General features: G+C 39.9%; 1 protein-coding gene across 14 annotated transcripts in view; it reads left to right on the top strand.

Moving 5' to 3' along the window:
• Positions 1 to 21,464, top strand: part of LOC116718049 (bromodomain adjacent to zinc finger domain protein 2B-like) — a 77,964-nt gene that overhangs the window by 53,636 nt on the left and 2,864 nt on the right. For 4 of the 14 annotated variants that reach the window (XM_032559688.1, XM_032559679.1, XM_032559681.1 and 1 more), the window contains 26 exons: positions 261 to 999; positions 1,276 to 1,545; positions 3,715 to 3,775; positions 3,916 to 4,024; positions 4,817 to 4,918; positions 7,177 to 7,399; positions 7,989 to 8,081; positions 9,799 to 9,860; positions 10,113 to 10,178; positions 10,834 to 10,899; positions 11,128 to 11,172; positions 12,054 to 12,086; positions 14,003 to 14,068; positions 14,403 to 14,543; positions 15,547 to 15,801; positions 16,191 to 16,414; positions 16,871 to 16,945; positions 17,034 to 17,265; positions 17,365 to 17,427; positions 18,302 to 18,446; positions 18,551 to 19,371; positions 19,461 to 19,713; positions 19,856 to 20,011; positions 20,118 to 20,278; positions 20,381 to 20,709; positions 21,287 to 21,422. In XM_032559688.1, coding sequence (XP_032415579.1) covers positions 261 to 999; positions 1,276 to 1,545; positions 3,715 to 3,775; positions 3,916 to 4,024; positions 4,817 to 4,918; positions 7,177 to 7,399; positions 7,989 to 8,081; positions 9,799 to 9,860; positions 10,113 to 10,178; positions 10,834 to 10,899; positions 11,128 to 11,172; positions 12,054 to 12,086; positions 14,003 to 14,068; positions 14,403 to 14,543; positions 15,547 to 15,801; positions 16,191 to 16,414; positions 16,871 to 16,945; positions 17,034 to 17,265; positions 17,365 to 17,427; positions 18,302 to 18,446; positions 18,551 to 19,371; positions 19,461 to 19,713; positions 19,856 to 20,011; positions 20,118 to 20,278; positions 20,381 to 20,709; positions 21,287 to 21,422 — 4,926 coding nt within the window. The remainder of the gene's footprint in view (positions 1 to 260; positions 1,000 to 1,275; positions 1,546 to 3,714; positions 3,776 to 3,915; positions 4,025 to 4,816; positions 4,919 to 7,176; positions 7,400 to 7,988; positions 8,082 to 9,798; positions 9,861 to 10,112; positions 10,179 to 10,833; positions 10,900 to 11,127; positions 11,173 to 12,053; positions 12,087 to 14,002; positions 14,069 to 14,402; positions 14,544 to 15,546; positions 15,802 to 16,190; positions 16,415 to 16,870; positions 16,946 to 17,033; positions 17,266 to 17,364; positions 17,428 to 18,301; positions 18,447 to 18,550; positions 19,372 to 19,460; positions 19,714 to 19,855; positions 20,012 to 20,117; positions 20,279 to 20,380; positions 20,710 to 21,286; positions 21,423 to 21,464) is intronic. The other 10 variants (XM_032559686.1, XM_032559693.1, XM_032559680.1 and 7 more) reach the window with 10 other exon arrangements.

The raw sequence follows: 21,464 nt of genomic DNA, 5'->3' as shown, positions 1-21,464 counted from the left end.
GGTTATTGCTTTTATGTTCGTTTTGTTTCCCAAAAAGAGGCTTAGACACAGTTAACCGTACCAGTGTTCAGTATTGTAGTTTTGTCACCTGCTCAAACAATCCAAAGCAATGCGAACTGACAGCCAGAGTGGCTCCACTTTGTCCTGTTTCTCTTCAAATTTTTTTTTCTGTAACCTCCTTTTGTTCCTTACATTCTGCATCTCCCCCGCCCCCTTTCTCCTCGCCTTTCCTTGATCTCTACCTCCCTTTTTCTCCTCAGACTCTCATGTCCCAAGGGCAGACATTCCCAGCTGAGCAAAAGAAGCAGCAGCAGGGGCCAAACAAATCCCCAAAAAGGACGTCGCTGTCTTCGCCGCCATTGCCACCTGTTCCGCCTACTGCACCCCAGAACAATCACTCCAACCTCTTCCTTTCAAGTGCCCTGCTGGGTCTCCCCGAACCTCATCACCCAAATGGAGTCATCCAAAGCACCACTCAGGACACACCTTTGGCCCTCATCACCAAACCTCGCAAAGATGCTGCCTCTCAGGGCAGGTCCCCCCAGCCCAACTCAGATGCTGGGTCGATGCCTGTCAATCTGAGCACAGGGGCAAGTAGGACCCCAGCGAGTGCCCAGGCTGGTCCTCCATCGCAGCCTTCAACTACCTCACCCCATGCCACGGGTCATACATCTAGAAAAAGCAAGACGCCCAAGGTTAAAGGGCAGACACCAGCGCCGGGACAAGCAGACCCTTTAGCTGCCTGGAAGGGCTTCTCTCAGAATCACCTGGTGCAGTCTCTGGTAGATTTGTTTCGAGGAGGAGAATCTGGTGTTGGGATTCCTGGAGTGAGTATCCCTGGGGTTGGAATTCCTGGCGTGGGAATCCCTGGAACGTGTAACCCCACAGCTGGTCTTCCAGCCAACAAGGAATCAGACGACTCAGGAGACGACGACGATGATGATGAGGATGATGACCTCGAAGAGGAGGATGAAGAGGATTCTGATGATAGTCTTTCAGGTAGGGATTGTCATTGCGTACAACCTAAACATAACTAAGAATGAACATTTTTAATAACCAACCCTACACAAGTCAATTAAATTCCACCAGTTTTCCCTTGACTGTCAACGAGTGGTGATCAGAAGGCCCAATATAGGAAAAGCCTTTTTTTCTCCTATTCATCAAATTCATCAAAATTAAGAACAAACTTGAAATTCACTAGATTTTTTTCCCCCTTCCATTCTCTATAATGGTTAACTAATTTCCTTTTTGTTGATTCTCATGTTCCATTTCCAGAGTCTGACAGCAACTCTGACAGCGACATTTCAGGAAAGAAAGTGAAGGAGTTAAAGCTGCTGCCCTCTGGATCATCCAAAAAAGAGATGACTCCTCGCAGGCTTACCAAAGGTCCAGAGCTACTGAGCACCTCAACCAACCACACCGCCACCAGCTGCTCCCCTCTCAACCTACAGGTCATCAAGAGTCCCTGTGTTGCCACCAGCTCCAGTGCCTTGGCCTACCACAGCTCTGCAGGCTCTTCTTCCTATAGCCTAGCTTCTCCATTAGGTAAAGCCTTGCATTCTTTTTTTTATTTTGTTACTTACAATGCCTTGTTAGAGAGAGTTTGTGAGGACTGATTTAAAGGTACTGGTGGTCAACATCATACAACTATATATTTAAAAGGATGAAGCACGTCAAAAATGCTGTTGTGGAGGCTAGTCTGTGTATGTTTAAGAAGCAGAGGGAAAAAAATATTGTTTCATGTTAATGTTTGTTAACAGTATGGTGAATTTGTGATTGAAAAATCACTTGCTCTCCACAATGACTCTAAAAACCAGATCAAGGAGGCAGCATCATATATAATAAAAATGGTCTGCTTGCAGATATGAGAGTGCATTGTTTGGTGAGTTCCGGCTATTTTCTCTGCAGGTGAAATGTTTATTCTGGTGCTGCATGTATGTTTTTAATGTAGTGATAACGTTTAGCACTTGTTTGTGTTTTGTGAGAAACTTGGGTTTTGCGTTGAGGAAGTTAACTTGTATTTATGTAAGGAACCCATGACAGACAAAAAGCTGACCTTCAAGTTTATTTAGTGTCACAGAAGTATCTCCAGGAAATTCCAAGCAAAAATGTAGAGGGGTAACAGACTTAACATTTTTACTTGAAGGGACAGTTCAGATTTGTTTAGAAGGGGTTTTGTGGAGAGTTTACGATGAGTTAGTATGTTTTCTGCTGTAGATACACCATTGGTTGTTTTGTTGTGTTGTGGATCTCTCTCTTACAATAATTCCAAACCATTCGAGCAGTTAATAGGGATGTTTTTGGGGAATAATTATATAATTTTCTTAGGCTTTTCATATGAACAGTCATTGTCACAAGACCAACAAAAATAACACTTTTCTAATTAAACAACAATCTATGGCAAATAAAGTTTTATATATTATGAAAAGAGTTTACATAAGACATGGTAACATTTTTGTTTGCTTTGTTGATTTGAAATCCTCTTTTACCTGGGGCCTGCTCAATCTACCTCCAGCCTCCAGGCAAAAAACCTTTTTGTATACTTGCATTGTTTAAAAGGAAGATGCAATGAGGAGTACCTAATGTCAGTAAGATACTAACCGTTCATAACCTCTGCTGAGAAACCCTTTTTAAAAAAGTCTAAGCAGCCTCTAGTTAAAAAATAGATGCTTATGAAATTAAACACTAATTATCCTTCAAGCTAATCATTACATGTAGTTTACCTCATGTAGTTGTATTTTTGCCTTAAGGCTGTAATATGCAATCTACTTAAGTTATGTGGGATAGAATAATACAGAAGTACACTTAAGTTTTATTTAAAAAAAAAAAAAAAAAAGAAAATTAAAAAACACCATTCACCTTTTAAGGCAAAAATAAGTTAATAAATTCCTCTCATCCTATTTTGGTGACACATGCTTTTTGTATGATATAAGGTCCAGCTTGTGTTTTTAAAGTGGCACAGAGGAATGCTAAGATTTTAAGAAAAAGTAAAGCTTTAAAAAGCCTCACTCTAGAGAGATCCACTGATCCTTAGTGCAATTTTACACAGAAGGAAAATTTCCAGATTTTTATGTAAACAAGGGGTGTAAAGCTGTTGCCTAGTTGTTCCCTTTGGAATATTGTTTGCTATTTTCAACCTAACCGCAAGGCCTTATGGGGCACAAAACCCTGTACAGTCACACTTTTCACAGCTCCCACAACAGCTCCGTACATACTATCAAATGCATAAAGAATGCAAGTGTGCTGCCTAAAAGGAAATACACTCCCTTTATACTCAGGTGAGTATGAAGAGGGCTTGTTCCTCTTTGCAAGACAGGAAGGAGACAGTTTGTTGTCATGGCTCAACCGCAGCTCTGAAATCCTGTAGAGGCATGCCCAAGAGTCCTGACAAGTTACTTGGCACTGCAGCAAGGTTTATTTCCGCCACATTCAATGAGAGATTACGCAGATCACAGAAAACAGGACATAGGTGTAACTAGCCAGGAAGCAACACATTTACAGTATTTCACCTGCGCTTTTTGTTCTCAACTGCTTGATCTTCTCCTCTGCATAAATATCTTTCTGTTTCAGTATTTAGCTTTTACATACCCATCTAGTAAAATTTGGATCAATTGCTATACTTGTCATACAATGCTGGTAGTGGTGGTAAAAACAAAAGTCTGGCTTCTCTTCATATGTGAGTTTTCCCTGATGGTTCACACCACCTCTCTACAGGTTTAGGGAAAAGGAAGAGGGTGATGGATGAAAAGGAGTTGATGGTACCTCTGGAGTTGGGGTACGTACAAGTAGTTCAGAGTCAGAAAAATAAGTCAAGTATATGTTTTATTTAGCAATCACTTCAAATTGTTCTGCTTTCATGCACTGTGCAGTGTGAAGAACGATCTGCATGAACACCTGTTTTATTTTTACTCCTAGGTGGCGGAGAGAAACAAGAATCAAGTCGGTGGGTGGACGCCCGCAGGGTGAGGTGTCCTACTACGCTCCCTGTGGCAAGAAACTCAGACAGTACCCAGATGTGATGAAGGTATCTTGCTCTCACTGTGCCGCATTTAGTCTCATTAGTGATGCACCAGCAAATTTGTGGGCAACCCAATGAAAAAAAACGATTCATAACAAGACATATAATGTTAGTCATTGGTGACAGCATGTTTTATTGATTTAAGGGACTATGTTTAAATTCATTTTGGAACATTCAGCATGCTCACAGAAATGTTTGTGTATCAGTATTAGAGAACTTTGCCTCTGCTTCTGCTTCAGCTCAAATCCCACCCCCATCCCACTTTCCACGACCCTAATAGTGAGACGGTGCTCTTAGATTCACTTCTTGTGCCAATTTATTCACCTCTCCCTGCCGCCGAAATGATTAATGCTTAGTTTCAGGGGATGCACAATTTTGCTCCATTTGCGCAGTGTTCAATTGTGTCTAGTCTTCTGTGTTTGCTTCATTGAAATTTCAAGCATAGTAGTCATCCAAACTGCCTCAGAGTATGGTGCTGACAAAAAAAATGTCTACGCAGTAACATTCGCTCACTTCTAGTCATTCAGCAGGCAGTAAAAGACTAGCAATGAAACAGATAAATAGAAAGGGGCCAGAATTGTGCATCCCAAGGTCAGATCCATTTTTCTCTCCTGAGAGCTTTTGCTCTTTTTTTTTTTTGTCCCCTTGCTTTTATAATGATTAGTAGCACTGCACAGACGCACTGTTGCCGTAGACTTCCTTCAGTCTAGTGCCTCCAAGATGCTTTTCAATGTCGCTAATTTCGTTTTTTTTTTCTCCCTGCCTAAACCAACGGCATTATTATTTTCTCTTCTTTAGTATCTATCCAGAAATGGAATAAGTGGCATCGCGCGTGATAATTTTAGCTTCAGTGCAAAGATAAGGGTTGGTGACTTCTATGAAGCCAGAGAAGGACCCCAGGTGACTGTCTTTCATCTCTCTCTCTCTGTCCCTGATCCCTGTTCATCTTTTCATCTAGCTGCCGTCAAAGCTTCGTGCAGCAGTCACTGTCACTGATAGGAATCAGCCTAAACCCTCGGTAGTCCAGGTTCATAGAATTCTCACTGTGCATGAAGAATGTAATAATCAGTTGACATTACTTCCACAGGTGACCAGTGATATGTTACAGTTCTGTGAAAAAGTCTTCATCCACTCCTCTTTCTTTTTTTTTCTTTTATATTGTATGATCCAGACTTTCTTCTAATTGTTTAAAATGATTGGCTTCATTTGAGTCTTTTCCTTTAGACATAAAATATATTTTTTAAATGAACCTTTCTGCTATCCAGTCATCAGTTATTTTGTCTTAGGAGTAGAGGAGTTGTCACACCATGCACTACAAGCAGATTCTGTAAAACATTGTGTTATGAACACTTCTTATTTGCAGTTAGTATGGTTCCCAGTAGACTGGCAGCACGTTCCATCCTAGACAGAAGTTGAATGTTTAAAATAATAGAACAACGCAACTTTACCATAACTCATTCAGCCTTCCTGTTGTCTGCTGACCGACTTGCCTTACAGCTGGAATAAACTACAGACATGTTGAGGAAAACATAGATTACATTTAAACAGCTTCTTATATTTCAACACCTCACTAATACTAAAAAGGGTTAAATTCTTCTTGCCTCTGTAACAATGTCTACACCAAACAGTGTTTATCAGTTTAGCCTGGTAAGGTTTACATATGTTGTTTTCACTGATCAGATAAAAATACATTTTTAAAATTTTGATAAGCTGATCACTGGTCAGGGTCAATAGAGCTTATAATCATCCAGTGACTGCAGTCACTGGATGATATTTCTTGGTGCACTCCTATTAATTTTCATTTCAATCCGAATACTTGGCCAATTTGAAAAAGTTGTTAAATTTTTTAGTCCCTTACCACTGCTACATATATCATATACAGCAAAATACCTAAACTGTAGGGAATGATACTTAATAATTACTCTACACTTTTAAATGTATTCATACCCCTTTCAACACATTTTCATGTTATATTAGCCACAAATCTTAGTGTATTTTATGTGGTTCTTATATAACAGACCAACTCAAAGTAGCACAAGGACTGAACACAAACCCGTGTTACATTTTTTCAGACTTTCATTAGTAGAAGATTGTGAAAGCCATTTTTTTTTTCTTTCACTTCACAATTATACACTACCTCTTGTAGGTCTATCTCATAAAATCCCGACATGTTACACCAAGGTTTGTGGTTATAAAGCAACAAAATGTTGCAAAGTTAAATGGGTAGGACAATTTTCCTAAAAGAAACTGTACATGCACAAAACTATATGTAGACATTCCATTTTAGCTCTATAGTATATCCACACAGGTCACACTGTACCAAATGTTTATCTTATTAATACACCTGCCAGGTTTATGTTTAAAGTCATCTTTAATTTTTACTGTTATATATTTGGAGACTTGAATTTTATAGGGAATTTGTGGAGGGAGCTAAACATGAGGGTGATGGTATGAGGGCCTTGCTGTAATATCAATAAAGATATGTCAACATGCAATTTTTAAATTGAAATCTAAATTAAAAACCAAATAAAAGGTGTGGGATATGTTAATTTTTTGATACTGATACTTATCTTACAGTGTTTAATTATCCATTTCTCATTTCTATCGGTAACAATTGTCTTGGTTGTATAAAAAATATTTTTCATTTATTTCTACCAGGAGTATAAATAATTTTGGGCTTGGATCATTTTTATGAAAACTAAGTAAAAGAGCAGCTATTGTTCAAAGGTCTTTAAAAGCCTAGCAGAAAGCTTGCACAATGATTGATCAACGCTATTTGAGTGGAGCATAAAAAAGTCATGCTTCTTGGATTCATAATACAAAGAAAGAAGGTGTGGGTAAAGACTTTGTGTGCAGTACTTTGTGTCTATGATGCAATGAGTGAAACAAGAAAGTAGGTGGGGGTGTGCGTGTAAGTGTGTGTGTCATTTGAAGCATAAATAAAAAAAAAGATTTACTTGGTACATTTCTGAAGGAAAGGGAAACAGAAGGGATCAAATGTGATAGTTTTTTTTAAAAATTATAAGTATATTAGAATATTTGTCCTTTATTAGTCCTTAATAATACAACAATTGTCTTTGTTAAACAAAGTTAAGTACTAAAAGAATAAATTTATCTGCTTAAGCTCACTTTGTCCTCCCCATTGTTTGTTTTTCCAGGGTTTGCAGTGGAGCCTGTTGAAGGAAGAAGAGGTTGTTCCTCGAATTTTGGCCATGGAGGGTCGCAGGGGTCGTCCTCCAAACTCAGAGCGGCAGCTAGCGGGAGATGTTACCAAAGCTGGTCGACGGAGGAAGGGACGGCCCCCCAACGTGGGCGATCAGCTCGTAACTGAAGGGCCCAGCCCCAGTGAGGTCAAACTTCTGCGCAAGCTGGAAGCTCAAGGTTAGAACAGGAAATGAGCCCCGATGTTGATGGAGCAGTTTCTCTATCTGTATCAGCAGCATTTCTATTTGTTTTGAAATAGATGTTAGTTAGTTTCAAAGGATGTGGATAAGAGTTAGAATCCCACTCATGCTTTGTTCCAATGAAGAAAAAGGAACGTACCTTTTTGACAAAGCAACCTACTTCTACTTTAATTACCGAATTAAACATACCTTTTATTAAGCCCATATTTTGTATTAAAGTAGTTTTTTAATAAGTCTGATGTTACATTCTGATCTTAAATGTTGTATTTTCATTAGCTGTAAGCAAAAAATCATAATAATTAAGTGAAATGCAGGCTTTGAAACATCTGTCGGTGTGTAATTAACCTATGCAATGTCTTTCACTTGGTGAAACATTAGTGAAATAAATGAATTTCTAAATTATATTCTAATACATTGAATGTGACTGTATAATTCCTGATCAAATTTGAAGCAGTTCACAGGAATATGAATAAAGAAAGACATAAAATGCTGTGGAATATTACAGCCGTGTTGAATTCTCCCCTGAAGTTTACCACTGATAGTGCTTTTCTTTGTTCTTTGTGCAGAAATTGCCCGACAGGCTGCCCAGATGAAACTGATGAGAAAACTGGAAAAGCAGGCGCTGGCACGTGCAGCTAAAGAAGCTCGCAGACAGCAAGGTGAGGTAGTACAGAGCGGTAAACATGCTGGTGCAGGTTATTCAGTTGGTCAGACTGTCACTTCAAACTACTTTGATCTGAATGAGTTCAGTATGAATACCGGCAGGACCTTTTGGGAAGCTCATGCTGCTCTTACAGCCTTTGTTTGTGTCGATGTTCATCTTTAAAGCACAAGCTTTAATCTTCTCCCTACTCTAATCTTTTTGCTACCATGCTGTTAGTTCATTATGCTTATAGATTTTTTTTTTAAAATATATTTGGATATGCATGATAATGAATTTCAAAAAGTGAAATATCATTTGCTTAGCCTCCACTTATATTGAGAAGTGAAACCAGAGCAGTTTATTGTAATGGATCACCACATTTCAACCGTTTTACCATTTCAAGTTTATTCCATCACTTCTTTAATTTGATGTGAAAATTAGCTCAAATACAAATTACTTAATATGGTTGATTGCCTTTGCTTTTTTATTGCCTTTTTCATAGAAACAAATGTCTTTGTTAGGCTGTTTTTGCCAGTAGCTTAATGCCATCATCTGATAATCAGCTCACGCTTTCAGTCACTTTTAAACCTCTCTGTTTAACTTAAGAGTTGTTCTGAAAACTTACTACATGTATTAAACGTACAACTGACTTTTGCACATATTGTCAATGGCCTGAAATAAATCGTTGGTGTAGTATTCTGAACACTAATAACCAGAAGAAAAACAGTAAATAAACTTAACAAACCTCATGTGTGCTCTATAATCCTAAACCTGGAAAACTGAATAAGATAAGATGGTCCTTTTTTTGACCCATAAGTGGGAAATTTAATCTGTCAGAATGTGGACAGTACAAAACAAGAGTAATAAAAATAAAAAAACAACAGAATAAAAAACAGTAGAGTAAAGTAAATACTTCTGGTCTTTATACTGGGATGGGCTCAGTCAGTTTAACTTTCAGATGTCTTACGATAAGTGACCTCTTACTCCTGTCCAATATGATTCTCACAAATCTCTTTTAATATCCCTCCCATCTCCAGAATAATAATAATAATAATAATCACCAGTCGGGTGAAGTATATTTTTTGGGGTGGAAATAGAACTGACACCCCTTCGTATGTAAACAGCGGTGTTACTTGATTGATGGGTAAACTGTTATTATGTTCATAAGTGTTGATCTTATGAACATAAGATCATGATTCCGAGATTTAGTGAGATTTAGTTTATTTTAATTATTTATTCATTTTAGCTTTACATAGGAACTTAACTGAAATTTGCTTATATAATTTAACATTTTTAAAGGGAAAAAGGCAGGAGTATAAAACATCATATGTGTACATTTCAGTGTTTGAAACTAAATATGTCTGAGTACAAAATTATGGATTAGCTGTTCACAAGAATGCTTTTGGGTTTTAAAAAAAAAGATAATATAGCAACTTATTTGAACTAATTTAAAAACTAGTAGAACAATGATCTCCAACTCATTTATTTTCACTTTGTATATCTTTCTACAACCAGATAATTTTAATGAAATATTTGTTCTTTTTAGGCATTGTTTGTGTTCACTCTTTCTTGCTGTGAAAAGCTCAGACGCTCACATTGTACATTCTGATCTGAGCACAAACACATTTGTTCTTATGAGTTTTCATAAGAACAAATGTGTTCTTATGAACTTAAATTGTAGTGCTCATCATTTTTTCTGGCCAGTGATAAAACGCCACCTTGTCTCTTTGCAGCCATCATGGCAGCAGAAGAGAGAAGAAAGCAGAAGGAACAGATCAAGATACTCAAGCAGCAGGTGTGTGCTGATGACATGTCTGTCTGTTTTTCCCTCCTGTCCTTCCTTTAAAACCCTCGGCACTGAATCTTTCTCTAAATGTTGACTTTTGTCACTGACTCCTACTTTCCAATTGCTGCTATTACTTCTGCTTGTAAACTACACTGTATATTTTATCTTGCGAAAATGGAGTTGTAGGAAAGTGATTTTGTAAGTGGATGTCTTCCACTGTCTAAAATATTAAGAGATTATGGTTTTTTTTTTTTCTTGCAGGAAAAGATCAAGCGCATTCAGCAGATTCGGATGGAGAAAGAACTGAGAGCGCAGCAAATTTTGGAGGTAGAGAATCTGATCCAGCAGCACCTCTGATTAAGCAGAGCATTCCTGGATAGCTGGAGCCCCCAAGTCTATAGTGTTTTAATCTTCCTAAAGCTCATTACTGAACAGCAGCATGCATTGGAGGGAGTTGCGTCTTCTTAGGCATAATTCCACATGGAACTAATGCTAAATTGGTCTTGGTTGACGGGTGTTGAATATTAAAATGGATGTTGCTGCCTCTTCAGACCTTATTTAAATTGGACAGAAAAGTCTTTTTTTATCAGACAACAGTAACAGTTTAGCATAAGTGGGTCAAGGGGAGAAAAAAAAGTGCTGTTTGCCACACGCAAACACACATTTCAAGTTGCACGTACGTCACACATCTGCAGACGCACACAATTATTCTGTATGAGCTTCAAAGTGTTTTAACAGGACTAAATCAATTTTGAGTTGACACGGTTGGCAAGCCACACTTAACAGGAGGCTTCAACATTTTCACAATTACACGTTAAAGAGATACATTATTCATTCCCTCTGTTTTACAAATTTGACTGGCATTCAGGAGCGTGGAAATCTTTGCTCAAGCCAGAAAGCTGCAAACAGTCACTTTACGTGCAACAAAGCTCTCAACCAAGACTGATTGATGTGTTCCTGTCACTGTATTCTTTATTCATAGGCCAAACGGAAAAAGAAGGAAGAAGCTGCCAATGCCAAAATATTAGAGGCTGAGAAGCGCATAAAGGTATGTTTTGCAGGAGCATACATTATAATGCACATTTTTGAATGAGGATAATTATGTTAATTAAAAATGTATAATGGGCCTTTACTACTTGAAAGGCACAAAGCAAACAAATGAAAAGCAGCATTTAAAATAAACAAAAGTCCCATCTGTCTGTAGTCATTTCCATGATATTAACTGGAGGGGAGCATATTAATTCCCTCCCCCCGTCATTTCTGTCCTGTTTTCAAGGAGAAAGAGTTGAGGAGGCAGCAGGCGGAGATCCTTAAACACCAGGTAGGCTTTTACTACAACTTTCTTAGGCTCTCAAGTGAAATGATTACTAATGTAAGAATGTATTTAGCTTAAGCATGGGCTGGGATCAGATTGTCACCTTGAGTAAAAACAATACAGTTTCCCTCCTTTCACTGTTTATACAGAAACTTTGAACAAAAATGTAAATCATGTTGTAATTGGCTAAACTTGAAGAAGAAAAGCAACAATTATAACGACAAATTAATGTCATTTATTTTTGGCATTTTGAAAAAATATAAACAAAACACTGGTCAAATTTAAAAGTATTTTTCAAGTCCTTGTTGCACAGAATATACCTTTTTGCTGCTTTTTGTAAGTAACAAGGTGATGTTATCTTGGGAAGCTGGACAGATGTACTGCTTGTAGTTTGGAATTGTAGTTTTGACCCAAAGTTATGCTCGTAAGGATATTGAGTATGTTCTTTTTATTTGCACACCAATGCTGTCTGTGTTGACTAAAACAAATTCCAAACAGCTCAATCTGTTTTTCTTGTAAGCCGGATTCTTCTTTAAGTCAACTTGTCTGGCAGTGTGCAGTAATAAGTAGGAGAGGGGCAGCACTTTATGCTCCATGTGTCCATCCTATCAAAACACCATTAAACTGTAAGATTGAAATGAGCAGTTTTGACCACTGATCAACCAGCCCATGTCTGATTTACCTTAAACATCCTTAACTGTGTGTGTGTGTGAGAGTATAAATTTAAATACAATACATAGATGTGTGAGAATATGAAGTATGAATGAGATTAGATCCAAAACATGTTTTTAATGACTTGTTTCAGCATTTCTCTTTGTTGAACTCCTTGCTTTTTGGTATTGGTGATTACTTCTGTTCCATAATACTTTGCCAACTCTCTCTGCCAGGAGTTGGAGAGGCATAGACTAGATATGGTATGGGTATGTTTATTTTTGTACATCTAACACCTGCATCGTGTAACTGGTTGTGTTATGGTTGTCATAGCAATGCATTAAGTGTAGCACTGGCTGCTGTCATACTACATTCTTCTGCATGGCTTTCCAGCAAAACCAACAAAAGAGAAAAAGAGTCAGTATGCTGCCTCCATCTGCTCGTCCTGAGGGACAACTGACCCTGTCACGGTGGCCAGGCAGCTTCTGTCCCCCTCCCCCTTCCTCGTCCTCCCCCTTCTACTCAAAATGCATTGCAAAGACTGCTCAGCAATCCACACTCACTGTCTGAGAGAGAGAGAGCGCTCGAGGAGTTTCCATCCATCACGCACATCGTCTAACTGTTGTATCGGAGTAGCCTGTGTTACCCATGAGTGCTTGACGATTTCAGCCCAGAGATCGAGCTTGTGTCTGTTCGTCCGTGCATCTGTTCTGCAGTCTATAGAGTTCTGGACTTTAACCTGCCCCATGCCAGCCTCTCTGTCATTCACTGTTCCTGTACTTTGCACAAAGAATGAAAACAGCTACTGGGAGTCATTTTGTCTTCATGGTGGTGGCACGTCCAGGAACATACCCCCACAGTCTTAACTTTAGTGTTAAAATTGACCCATTTCACAGAAGGATAAGAACATATTTGATTCCACCATGACAACAAATATGGTTCTGAGTAGTTTGTTTTTTTTGGCCTGGCTCTCCTGCTTGTAGACCTTTTTTTCACTCATAATGCACAGTTGCAGCTGAATCTAAAGATTGGCCTATTTGTATTTAAAAGGACTGAGGAAATCAATGCCTCGCCCCACTTATAACTTCATTCAGAGTTCAATGAGTGGGTAAAAAGTGAGATCCATAAAATAATGTTGACCTTTAAAGTCTGTTCTTGTGACGTCTCTATCTAGTTTTTTTTTAGGATTAAAAGGATGTGTGGGTTTCATTACCTCTTAAAATGTTCCTGTTTTTTTTAAGTTTTACATCTGTTGACAAAATAAACAAATAAGGGAAATAATTATTACTGCAGAGCAGAACTTGTGATGTCTAGTTGTTTATTTGTTTGGTTGTTTATGACTATGATAAACCAATCTTCACAAAAAGCCTGTTTTAGTCTCTGTGTGCTGGGAATGTTTTTGGCAAACCCTAATAGCAGCAACTGTGTCTACCTGGTAGATCACAGAGGGAATGACAGGTTGATACAAAGGAACAGGAAACCGTAAAGAGATCACATAAAACGATAGTCAGTCACCAGTGAGTCCTGTGCCCTTTTGCAGTAGGCGGTGTATCACGCACCAAAAGAATAACACAGATGTCTCATCCTCAGCAGTCACATTTTGTGCTAATACTTCAGCTGCCAAAACCACTGAAGTGGAACTGCTCTGTTTTTTTTTTGTTTTTGTTTTTTTTTTTGCTGCTTTTTAACTATCCGTTCCTCTTTGTCATTCCCTCACCAAATATTACTGAAATGAGGCTGAAAATAAAGATCAGCGTTGACTCGCGTAATTTTTTTTGCTGTTGTTTTGATTGCAACGACCGTGTGGCACGTCAGACAACTTGTTGGAACTAGCATTTTCTCGCTTTTGTTGTGTCAGCTTTAGTTTAGAGGCGCCGTCAACGATTCAAGCTGCTTCTTTTTTCCTTTTGTTTTTTTTTTCCTGAGCCTGTCATCACATCTACTTTGTATCGCATCTATGTGTTGCTTTTTGGTTGTCATTGTACTACCGTACTGTTCACTTATGCTTCCACCATACATGTGAAAAGTGTATACATGTGAAGCATTGTTTTGTGTTTGTTCGAGTATGGTGCCTCTTAATGAATTCAGTTTTACATGAATACATAAGCAACTCAGTCGACCTTGAGTGGTGTTTGTACAGTGCGTGCACCTTAATGCGTACACTTTTTTTTTTTAACCATTTTAGGAGAGGGAAAGGAGGAGGCAACATGTAATGCTGATGAAGGCTGTTGAGGCTCGCAAGAAAGCAGAGGTAGTTCACATGCACACGACCTAATTCAGAAACACACACAACCACATGGCCACTGCCATAAAAAGGGGCAAAGTCATTATTCTCTCCATGAATTCCTGCTTTCTCTCCTTCCGTTGCACACTTTTCCTCCTTTTTTTCCCCCCACTACTCTCATACTGAGTTAAAGGATTCTGGCCCTCAAGCACTTTTCCTCCGAATGCACAGCAGTATTAGGGCTGAATTCTAACACTGCTCAGCAAAGTCATGTAAAGCCTCTTGTCTGCTTTACACACAAGCACACATACACACACTTGCTTCACTTCCCTAATGCTCCCTCAAATTTTGGACTCTCTAGGAGCGTGAACGCTTGCGGCAGGAGAAAAGAGATGAGAAGCGCTTGAACAAAGAGCGCAAACTGGAGCAACGGCGACTAGAGCTGGAGATAGCAAGGGAGCTGAAAAAGCCAAATGAAGACATGTGTCTTTCTGATCATAAGGTTGGTGCTCTTTCTGTTATAAACACTGTTATTAGTCGCATTAGCGATAATACTGATGATGTACTGGGAGCAAAAGACTTGTTGTGAGAGCTGAGTTAGTGGAACACTTTCTCGGGTCAGTGTTAAGATCATATGATTGTGAATTTTTAGACATGTGTTCCCCCAAGTGGTGAAAGGGAGGAACTGCAAAATAAAACAAACGCTATGGAAACTGTAACCTGGAAGTAACCATCATGTGAAGTCCACACAGATTACATAACTGCTTTTCTGCTTTGATTTGCATCTTAATACATTAGTATACCATTGAGAAGTCAATTATTCTCTGTAATTTAATTTCAAAAAGTAAGACTTTTACATGGACTCTTTAAACACAGTTACATATTTCAGCTGGATTTTTTTTTGTTCATTTTGATCATTATGGCTAATAGCTTATAAAAATCCACAATTCAGAATATAACAATATTAGAATATTACATAAAAACAACAACAACACAAAAATGCATAAGTCATTGGTACCTTCCATGAGGAGTGTTAGTCACAAAGAAGCTGAGTGTTTACAGGATGCTGTATATGAGAATGTTAATGAAAAGTTAAGCGGAAGTAAAATGTGGGATAGAAAAAAGTGGTATAACCAAATAAATAACTGCAGTGAGAGGATTCAAGTATTTGGGGGAGATTTACAAGATACTGACAGCAGCCGATGTCAGTGTTTCAAAAGCTGCCACACACAGATGTACTCTGCACACGGGTGAAAACCATAACCATCTACAATTTACTGAAATTAAATATTTTAATTATATGACCCTGTTTGTAAGGACTCTTCATAATAATAAAAGAAAAACTTTAGCTTTGGAAATCAATTAGCGAACTGTTTAACTAACTATTTGATAAGATCCTAATGTCTCCTGCATATTGACTTACTCACTGCTTTATGTTGTTGACATTAGATTTAGTAGGCGAACCACAGCAAAAGCATGCATCAATCTGAGTTTTCTGTGTCCAGCCTCTCCCAGAGTTCTCCCGCATCCCTGGCCTCATCCTCCCTGGACGGGCAGTGTCAGACTGCCTGATGCTCATGCAGTTCTTGAGAGGCTTTGGAAAAGTTTTAGGACTTGATTTGAACGCAGATGTTCCCACCTTGGGAATGCTGCAGGAAGGCTTGCTCAACGTGGGGGACAGCATGGGCCAAGTTCAAGACCTTCTGGTTAAACTTCTCTCTCTAGCAGTCTGTGATCCCGGTTTGCCACCTGGACAAAAGGTAAAGAATTTGTATTTGAATCAGAAGGGATTTTATAAGAGGCTTAGATTATCACAATAGTTATGTATTGCCTGTAATTACTGCATAGTACAGGCATATGGAAATTATGTCAGCGATATATTGATAATTAGAGGCTTAAATTTGACATTTTTAATTAAAATAAATACTATTTTAAAATGCTATTTTTATGTAAATCTTAATGTGTTTGAACTTTTGATTTGCTGCTTTTAATTACAGATGAATTACAATTAAAAAATAAAAACATATTTTTACTTGGCGAACAAGCTGCTATAAAGACAAATATGCTGACAGTTCTGATCAACTTGAATTGAAAAGTTAAAATGATGTCATAACCCTTTTGTCTTTCTCATCAACTCCTTCACAATCAGACAAAAACCATGCTGGGGGACCATTTAACCAACGTTGGCATCAACAGGGATAATGTCTCGGAGGTGCTGCAAATGTACATGAGCGCTCATTGTTCCAACACAGACCTGGCTCCTTTGGCCCTCAGTCTGAAGACCAAAGCCTTCCAGGCTCACACTCCTGCCCAGAAGGCCTCCATTCTGGGGTTCTTGGCTAATGAGCTGGCCTGCAGTAAAGCTGTTATCAGGTAGGGGAAGAAACACAAACTCAAAACTGTTCATTTTTGCAAATATTCTCAGTTTTAGTTGCAAAGTACCTAAAACTGAGGTTTTGAGGTTTTCTGCATGGTTCACTTTTTTTCTCTCTCTGGGTTTACTTGAGTGAAACATGATAATACAAATCCAACACGTATGGATGTATGTATGGATGTATGGATGGATGGATGGATGGATGGGTGGGCTGTATATTGCTTATTTTGAAGTTTTTTTTACAAGCAGTAATTCTTTTTTTATTCAGTGGAAAACAATTAACTGCAGAAACGGGTAGTAATTTGCAGTGCTTTTAAACAACGTGTACAAGTAATTTGGTCTCTGGGATACAGGCTATTACATTATTTTTTTTCTTTGCCTCTATAGCTGCCTGTTAATCTCAACTTTCATTAAAAGCACAAGTGTAATTAACGGTAACGCATTTCCTGTTGCAGTGAGATTGACAAGAATCTGGATCAAATGGCTAACATGAGGAAAGACAAGATTATTATGGAAGGAAAACTGAAGAAGTAAGTTTTCCTCAAATGTCGTTATTAAGAACATTTGTTTTAATTTTGATAAACAGTCTGGCTGAAGTTGTTGTGCATCTCCATGTAGGCTGAAGACCATTCACGCCAAGCGAACTGGAAAGAGGGAGGCCAGCACGGGTATGGAAGAGAACCATTCCGTTGGTACTCCATCCTCTGCCGCCAAGCGCAAGAGGAAGCTGGGTGGAGACAGTGAGGATGACGACGATGACGATGATGACAGTGATGACCAGGCAGAAGACGACGATGACGATGAGGAGGAGGAAATTAAAAAAGTAAAAAAAGTGGAGACCTTTGACGAGGTAAAACCAAAATGATTGCAACTTAATGCTCATTATAAAAATTGACCTCATTCTAATCACTTACAGACATCTACTGTTTGTTTCTTCCCTTCCTATCAGGATGAAGTCGACCAGGCCACCAGCATTGAGGAGCTTGAGAAGCAAATAGAGAAATTAGCTAAGGTACACTCCTCTGTAGAATGAGTATGTGGTATGACGAATCTAATCACTGTAACCATAAATGTTTAAGGAGACAGAGAAATTATGCATGCTTGGCTGTTGGTAATAATGTGTGATTGCATGCAGAACTCAGAGATTAAACTACTCTCCTGGGAAGTCTATTACAAAGAGATAAAGCACAGAAGCAGTAATTATTACTGCTGTTTGTTATTTTATAGCATTACTATACATGATTATGAAGTGCTTATTTTCATGTCAACATGAACATTTCCTTCTAGTTTTTGAATACATCTTGATAGACAATTGGCAAAATGAGAAACAAGTCCTACAACTAAACTATGCATTAGCTATGATGTCTTAAAATATATCAGCAAAAAGGTATTCTATGAATATGTGGGCTGGCATGGGGATATTATTTAGCCTATTGAATTACCTCATTAGCATCTTGTGCAGTGCTTCATATTCATTGTTGTGCCTGGTTATCGTAGACAGGAACGAGTTCTAGATTCAGGTCACCCAGGTTAAAATGAATGAATTCATGTTTAGTGTTCACCATGTAAACATTCTGAGTCATGCTCACAGCTTCAACATGTCTGTTATTATGACTGAATTACCAAAACTCACATATTTTAATGCATTTTTTTTTCAAAACAGCAAAAGTAGTTCTGAAAAGCAGTCAATTTTGATAAGTTTTGCAATTTTTACCACTTTTAACTAACACTGTGGTTGATCCTCCTATTTAATAAAAGGGAGAGAGAATAGTCATATATTTGTAATATCATGTGAACAACAGCATAATTTAGCTCGATGTTCTCATAATATTGAAGTTAAACAAAAAGAGCACAAAGTATCATGTGTTTTCTTTATATTTTTGCAGCAACATCATCAGACCAGAAGAAAGCTCTTTGAGATATCTCATTCTCTGCGCTCCATGATGTATGGTCAGGACCGGTATCGGCGCCGGTACTGGGTTCTGCCACACTGTGGAGGGGTGTTCATTGAAGCTATGGAGAGTGGAGAAGGTAGAGGCAGCACAAAACACTCGTGACTTGATCCTCTTCAAGGCATTTGGAAAGTATGTTGTTTCAAAATATTTGCGCTAAATACTCTGTTATTCTTTCCTCAGCCCCAGAGGAACTGGAGGAGGAGCGACAGAGGAGGAGAAGAGCAGCCGAAGAGGTCAAGGTAAAAGAGGAACCGCAGGAGTTTGAACTCCACAAGGAGAAGCCTAGCAGCCTCAATGGACAGAACCTTCGGACACCGAGCTTGGAACAACAGAAAGACGAGGGTCAGGAACATGGGGGAAAGAAAAACACTCAGACTCTGTTCTACCAGCAGGCCGGTTGCATCTCCAAACTGTGTACACTCCGAAACGTTGGCAAAAACGTTGGCAAACAATCTCTAAAGGCAGAGGAAAAGGAGAGTCCACTTGGGATACAAGACAGCAGTCCCATGAACATTCCTAATGCCTCCAAGAAAGAAACATTACCTTCCCCCAATCATACTACCCCAGATCCAACGGCAGCATTAATTCCTTCCTTAGTGACCACTAATGACACTACACATATCCCTCCTCCAATTTCAGCATCTTTATCTTTCCCCTGCCTGCCAATACGACAGGAAAGCCCAGGGAACACTCCTCCAACTTCTTCTCCTGCACCATCTCCACACCTCGTATTCCAAACCAATGACCAGTTGCTCAGAGTTCTGACCGAGAGGAGTGGGCACTGGTTCAGTCTACTTCCTCGCAACCCTTGTGACCTCTCTTCTCTTACCACTACTCCGCCAGGAGCGCCGCGTGGCTCTCCTCAGGCGTCTTCAACACCTGGCAGACCTAGGTCTCCACCTCCTTCCCCTGCCCTACCTCTCACACCTTCTGCCGCCTCAGCGTCCGCTAGCCCGCATCACCCAACTGGTCTCCTCACCTACCCTTTGTCTGCCCTGCAGGTAAGGCTGATGTCCAGAATAAAACATAATGGCTGCATTGAAGTTTTATTTCCAGTTTTACTAAGAGTTTGTTTGTCTCTTTCTTTTAGTTGAAGTCAGGGGGCTCATTGCTTGGGGTTTCTTTTGCAAACTGGCCTAGTGGTGTGATAAGTCCCAGCTTACCTCTGTGCAGTAGCCCCAGCCCCATGCCAGGCCATTCCCTGGAGGGCAACACAACAGCAAGTGTCTCTAGTAAGAGTGAGTCACCTATACCTCGCATTGAGAAAAGCTCCTCTATGCCCTCTCCCGCCTTGGAGATGCCAAAGTCTCTTGACCACCTTGCACCTCGCCCCATTCCAGAAGGTGAGTGACCTGGACGTGTTGGTGATAACAAAACACCAACTTCTGCTTTGTATGGATAATTTTACTAAGTTGTAACATGAAGAATATAAATGCATGTCTACAGTGTTCCAACTAATGGGATTGTGTGTGTTTGTTGTCTCAGAACTGCTGACAGGTTGGTGGCGGGTATCTCACATCGAACAGCTGCGGGCACTGGTTGATGCTCTCCACAGTCGAGGAATGCGGGAGCGGGGCCTCCAGCGGCAGATGCAGAAATACTTGGAGATAATCCCGCAGGTTTGCACCAAACACAAAGATGGTGAGTAATGCAACAAGTCTTCCTACTTGTGTAAATGTTCCAGATAGCTGCATTAGCAATTGTTTTTGTATGCGAGTCTGTAACTTCTGTTGTGTCAATCCTCTAGTGGCCATGATTGAGCTCCGGGAGCTTGAGGAAAGCCAGGTCAGTGTGGAGTCAGTGCGGGGCTGGTGTGTGGAGGAACAGGCCATGGAAATGGACATTGCTGTGCTGCAGCAGGTTGAGGAGCTGGAGAGGAAAGTGACTGCAGCCAGCTTGCAAGTCAAGGTAAATTTTGGATTTCCTTCTTTATGTTGTGTGGCCAAATTAGAATAAAATAGGCTTGAACACCATCTGGTCAGAAGACATAACAAATTATATCCCATCCAGGGCTGGACCTACCCAGATCCTCAGTCTGAGCGAGAGGATCTGGTGTACTACGAGCACAAGCCCCCCACTAAGTCAACACCAGCATCAGGAGGTGCAGGAGATAAGGACTCCAAGGAGCATCTTGAGGAACGCGGAGAGAAGGGCGGGGTGATGCGTCACCCGGACAACCCTCTGGACATAGCAGTGACACGTCTGGCCGATCTGGAGCGCAACATCGAGAGAAGGTACCTGAGGAGCCCCTTAGGTACCACCATTCAGATCAGGCTGGATAATGTGGGTACGGTCACTGTCCCTGCCCCCGCCCCATCCTCTAGTGCTGACAGGGAAGGGTAGGTCATTTCTCCAACCAAAGCTCCCCACTCTCCCACTAAGACCCCTTCCTCTCTCTGTCTGTGCTTTTTGTTTCCCATGTCACTCCAAAACTGAGGGTCTTGGTTGCTTTAACAGCAGATGTTTGTGGTCGCTTGTCAGATTTGTGTACATCTGTTTTTGTTGGGTCTCATGGAGTTTTTTGGGGCTTTTTTGGGGGAGGCTGGTAGGGGCTTCACTCAGTTTCATTTCCTGCACATTGTCATTGTTCAGTGTTGTTTGGACTTTTGTTTCCTACAATCATTTGCATGGTGTTGTTACTCTGTAACCTTGATTATGAGCAAACCTTTGGCTTCCAGAATTTAACAAACCCTCAAACTTTCTGCATGAGCGTACCTTTAACCTGACAGAATGGGTGTGTACCTCTCCCCAGCACCTTACACCCTCATGCCTGTCTCTGCACAGCCAGAGCTCATAATGATCTGCTGTCTTGCTGGCAACTTTTTCAACCGATACCAAGCAGCTTGTGTGAAAACATACCCATATATCCTTATTTCATTGTGAATTTTTGATCCTCATCCTTCTGTCCTCTCTTAGCGGTGAGGAGGAGGTAGCCCACGGTATGAAGGTATGGAGGAAGGCTCTGAGTGAGGTCCGCAGTGCCGCCCAGTTGGCCATGTGCATCCAGCAGCTGCAGAAGTCTATCGCTTGGGAAAGGTCTATCATGAAAGTGGTAAGAAAATGCTTCGAAGATTATAGACAAAGCTCAGGAAGA

Source organism: Xiphophorus hellerii, chromosome 4, assembly GCF_003331165.1.
Source record: "Xiphophorus hellerii strain 12219 chromosome 4, Xiphophorus_hellerii-4.1, whole genome shotgun sequence".
Classification (NCBI taxonomy): domain Eukaryota; kingdom Metazoa; phylum Chordata; class Actinopteri; order Cyprinodontiformes; family Poeciliidae; genus Xiphophorus; species Xiphophorus hellerii.
Note: the sequence above shows the minus strand (reverse complement) of the source record. Positions and strands in the feature narration are given on the sequence as shown.